At 47.7% G+C, this 5000-nt stretch overlaps 1 protein-coding gene across 1 annotated transcript; it reads left to right on the plus strand.

Moving 5' to 3' along the window:
- Window positions 1–2459: 2459 nt before the first annotated feature.
- On the plus strand, window positions 2460–4083 carry LOC120548969 (vegetative cell wall protein gp1-like). Its single transcript, XM_039785471.1, has 3 exons — window positions 2460–2554; window positions 3271–3883; window positions 4045–4083. Exons 1-3 carry the CDS (start codon window positions 2460–2462, stop codon window positions 4081–4083), a joined length of 747 nt encoding a protein of 248 aa, XP_039641405.1.
- Window positions 4084–5000: the final 917 nt, after the last annotated feature.

A 5000-nucleotide genomic window follows, 5' to 3' on the forward strand; every position in this document is an offset into this window, starting at 1 on the left:
CCCGCGATAACAACATTACCATTGATTGTCAACAATATCAATAAATACTGGCCAGAGACACGTACACACAGACACACATTCACAAACAATACTATGGTTAATAATACCCTATCTTACCCTGGATGTTTTCTCTCGAATAAGTTATGAAGACCTGCCAGCGTTCGTGGTTTTAGAAACGCGTATCATTGATTACTGGATAGAGAGCTTCATGCCACAGTTTCTGATGATGAGATAAAGAAGTCATTTTGCTAGTTAGTTTAGCTGTTAGCGGTGATGGCTATCAATAGTATGGTGCAATGTTCCAGAACTTCTGGGTAATAATAAAGCTGGCGAGCAGCGCATGGACGGCTCCGCGCTTCTGCGCTGTCGGGTTACGGGCGACGCCGCCTCAAGTGCATCGCGTAGTATGGCGCTGCACCTGTGACGCCGCGAATCGCCACCAATGAAAACAGAACTCCTCACGAAGTTCAACGCGATACCTCACAAGCTGCCTGGGCGCCATACGGTTCATTAGCAGTGGAAAGGGGCCGCTAAAGCATAGGGGGCTGGTCCAACCATCACCACTAAAAAGCAAAGTTCTCTCACTGAAATTCAATGATACTCACCATAAACTCTGCCTTACATGTGTCAACATGTATGAAAGGGGGCGTGGCTTGAACAAAGGGGTGGGCGCAAACCATCACCAATTTAAAGGAACCCTTGTGCTGAGTTCAATGACACCTCACACAAGACTCTACCTTAAACGGTTCAAATGTTATGAAAAGGGCGGGGCCCCGTGTAAGTGGGCGTGGTCATATTATAGGGGGCGGCTCCAGTATCACATGTAGACCACACATTCTGAGTTTCATGTAAATCGGATGATGTTTGTCATATAAGGCTCATTTCCTGTTGCCAGCAGGGGGCGCTATAACCAAAAGTCAATTTTGGCCTGTAGGTGTCCTCAGGGCTGGACCCTTGTGATTCGTAGAAATTTCGGGCGAGTACAAGAACGTACACTCAAGTTACAACAACTTCTTTGTTCATCGCTAAACACTCAAAATGGTCACACGCCACGTCAGCACCGTCTGACAAAAGTTTTTCTTTAAATAACTTTTCATCGTAGGTGTTGGGATGGTACAGACCAAGTTTGAAGTCCATCGGATGAAATCTCTAGGAGGAGTTCGTTAAAGTATAGCACCTTGACTTTTAGGCCTACTTCCTGTTGCCACTAGGGGCGCTATGACTTTAAGTAAATATCGGCCTTTATTTGTCCTCAGGGTTGGACTCTTAATCCAAGGCGGCGCGCGACATCGTGACGTCAAAATGACCTAATATCCGGCCCGCGCGTCCGATTTGTGGCGCGCGAGCCGAGGTCGCGCACAGCTCTTTTTTTTTCAGCGGCGTGCAACAAAGCGGAAACGGAGGCCTGAAAGAGTTCGCCGACAACCGGATGCCAGGACTCTCAGTGACCAGTGACTGCAGGTCTCTCTGGTAAACTTACTGGTTAAGATGAGATCTTTTATGGTGAATGAAAGGCTCGATCCGACGAAGCAGCTCACTGAATCAAATCGAAGCATTGACGGCAATGCTGCTGCCGGTTGTGCCCACAGACGGTTAATATTAGTGGACAGGATGTGTGACGTCACCCATTGGTTTGTGGAGATCAGCAATCCGTCGTTGGGTTTGTGTTTATGGGCGCAGCCATCGTGGTTGCGGATGTGACGTTTTTAGACTAGAGGGAGAAGTAAGGGAGGAGCCATAGCCTGTTGGGCGATATCTGGCTATGTATCTGACAGATTTTTTTTTTTTTTTGAGTTGGCAACGCTGCTTACACTCACACGTTCACTGGCAATCTGGATGCAACTTCTGCTGAAAGCTAGCATACATAATTCAAGGTAAGATTGAGTTTCGCTAGGTCTTAAATATATCTTTGTCCCATAGTTATATTACATATAAGAGGAGTCACATTGTAAAGTAAATGTGTCTGACGTTACCATGTAAATTGTCTGTAACGTTAGCTAGCCACTTATGGTAAAACATGCTAACATTAATTTTCTGCAAATTTAAGTTTAACTCGTTCTTTCCTAATTTAAACGTAGTGTCAGCGAAATGCAAAACGGCGATTGTCAATGCTTATCATTATCTAACGCTAACTATTAGCAAATGTCTGACCAAGTTTCTTAGAACGTTTGGCTAACTGTAATAACCATAAAGCACCGATAAAGTCTTGCTACCGTTTGCGCCATCAGTCTATGGTTGGTGCATTTAGCCTTTACATGCTTTTAAGAGCTAACGTTAGCAGAAATAAGCTCATTTAACTAAGTAAAAGTTACACTAAAGAACAATACACTGTTTTTGATTCATCTGTATTCTCCTAGATAATTAATGAAGTACAGTTACATGCTAGTGTGCATATATATATTTAACTATGAGGGGCTCAAATGGAAATAGATGACTCTTTCTTTCTTTCAGAAATAGGAATGAAGGAGGACCTGCAGCACCTCCACCTGCAGTATCCAGGCATGAAGTTCATCTTCTCTGGCATCACCCAGAGACGCAGGTGGAAGGCTCGCAGGTTTCTTTTCTTTTTCCACTTTGCATTACAGACAACCAACAGACTGTCACACTATGCTCAGTGTAATTGTAAAGGCAGCTTTTATTTCTTTACCCAGGCATTTGGACTTGACTGAACAGTTCAGCATAAGTGCTTTAAGCTTTATATGTTAAGCTATATTTTTATATTGTGTTGATTGTGGTCAACCATTTCTACTGTAATTAACAATGTGGCACTAGTGATTCAACTACCTCTTTTTATTATGCAGACTTCACTTGTGACAGTGAAGTGTGCCTTTACCTTGACCTACAGCAGTGATTTATGTGTGGAATTTACACTGGATTGTAAAAGGTGAACTACATTATTTAATTCATCAATTTAAACATAATGTTAAAAATATTGCCAGTGTTGTTTGTGGTTTATGTAGTTTTTGAAGTTAATGCCCATTCAATGTGAAATAAAGGTCTTTCTAAAGCTACATTTGTTGTTTTTCTGAAGTAACTATAGGAACTTACAGTATTGTAGTCATACAAGACATTGGTAATTTGATAGAATTTGTAATTGATTAAAATTGTATATTTTGGCTTTAATCAACATAAATGATATCTTAAATGTTACCATACTTACTTGAATGATGACAAAGAAGGATCAGCAAAATGTAGTACAGAGACACACACAGACACACACAGAGACACACACCAGCCTCCAGCCCCCAGCCTCCAGCCCCCAGCCTCCAGCCCCCAGCCTCCAGGCTCCAGCACCCAGGCTCCAGCACCCAGCCCACAGCCTCCAGTCCCCAGCCTGCAGCCTCCAGCCCCCAGCCTCCAGCCCCCAGCCTCCAGCCCGCAGCCTCCAGCCCCCAGCCTGCAGCCTCCAGCCCCCAGCCCACAGCCCCCAGGCTCCAGCCCACAGCCCCCAGCCTCCAGCCCACAGCCTGCAGCCCCCAGCCTCCAGCCCGCAGCCTCCAGCCCGCAGCCTCCAGCCCCCAGCCTGCAGCCTCCAGCCTCCAGCCCCCAGCCTCCAGCCCACAGCCCGCAGCCCGAGCCTGCCTCCCCCGCCTCCAGCCCCCAGCCCCAGCCTCCAGCCCCCAGCCTCCAGCCCCCAGCCCACAGCCTCCAGTCCCCAGCCTGCAGCCTCCAGCCCCAGCCTCCGCCCCAGCCCGCGCCCCAGCCTCCAGCCCCCAGCCTGCAGCCTCCAGCCCCCAGCCTCCAGCCCGCAGCCTCCAGCCCCAGCCTCCAGCCTCCAGCCTCCAGCCCCCAGCCCCCAGCCCCCAGCCCACAGCCCGCAGCCTCCAGCCCACAGCCTGCAGCCTCCAGCCCCCAGCCCCCAGCCTCCAGCCTCCAGCCTCCAGTTTGGACAAAGTTCTCTTTGTGTTATCATTACATTATTATTTCTACTGCTGCTCCCTCCTCACATTTCTGCACTTGGGTCCAAGCCATATCTCTGACACCCCCTCTCTCTTATCTCTGAATAATGTGTGTATGAAGACACGTCGGCCTCTGTGGTTTTAGAGTCGTGTAAAGGACATTGATTACTGGATAGAGAGCTGATGCTGCAACATTTCCTCTGATGCTGAGATAAGAAGTCATGTGTGATACCAGATAAAGAGCAGCTGCTGATGAGGGTTGGTGTAGAGCGTATATGAGCTGAGTGGTGTCAGTGTTTGTCCACCTCGGAGCAGAATGGCTGCAGTCACAGAGCTCTCCTTCTTGCTGTTTGCTCTCATCAACAACATCCATGCAGAAGAACGCATCATCCTCCGAGAGACAAGGACCTCTTACACCTTCAACCTCCCCGAGAACAGCAACTCCTGCCTGATCTCCAGATCTGTTGGTGAGGAGCAGCTTGTCCTGTGGAACACCTCTGACCTCTGGTCCAACAGCTCCTCAGTACCTCAACACCTGAAACAACGACTTACCAGCTCAGTGAAAACTTCTTCTTACACCATCCGCTACCTGACCCATTCAGACTCCGGCTGGTACCGAGAGGAGTGTTGGACTGAGGGCAACGTGACGCATGAGAACAACTTCACTATTACTGTTTGTACTACTTTAATAGATCTGAGGGAAAATAGTATTGAAGTGAGACTTGGAGAAACAGTGGACCTGCCATGTGAGGGAGCAGCTGGTAATCTGGATGTCCAGTGGCTAAAAGTGGACTCGATCAGGACTAGATATGAGCAACAAACATGGAGCAGAGTTTTTGGGGACAAGACGACATCAGTGATGGACAATGTTAGAGGAAGATACCAAATGGTGACAAACACATCAGCTCTTCATGTTTCCAACGTCACAACAACAGACGTTACACGGTACAGATGTCTGGTGATGAACCAACAGCAGTGTGTTAGCAGTTACACTGTAGAGTTGAGACTATGGTTGTATGAGATGATCTACCGCTCAGTAGGAGAGACCGCTGTGTTGCCGTGCTCAATCACTGACTCCACTGATGAACAGCCCCCACGTTG

This window comes from Perca fluviatilis, chromosome 20 (genome assembly GCF_010015445.1).
Source record: "Perca fluviatilis chromosome 20, GENO_Pfluv_1.0, whole genome shotgun sequence".
NCBI lineage: Eukaryota > Metazoa > Chordata > Actinopteri > Perciformes > Percidae > Perca > Perca fluviatilis.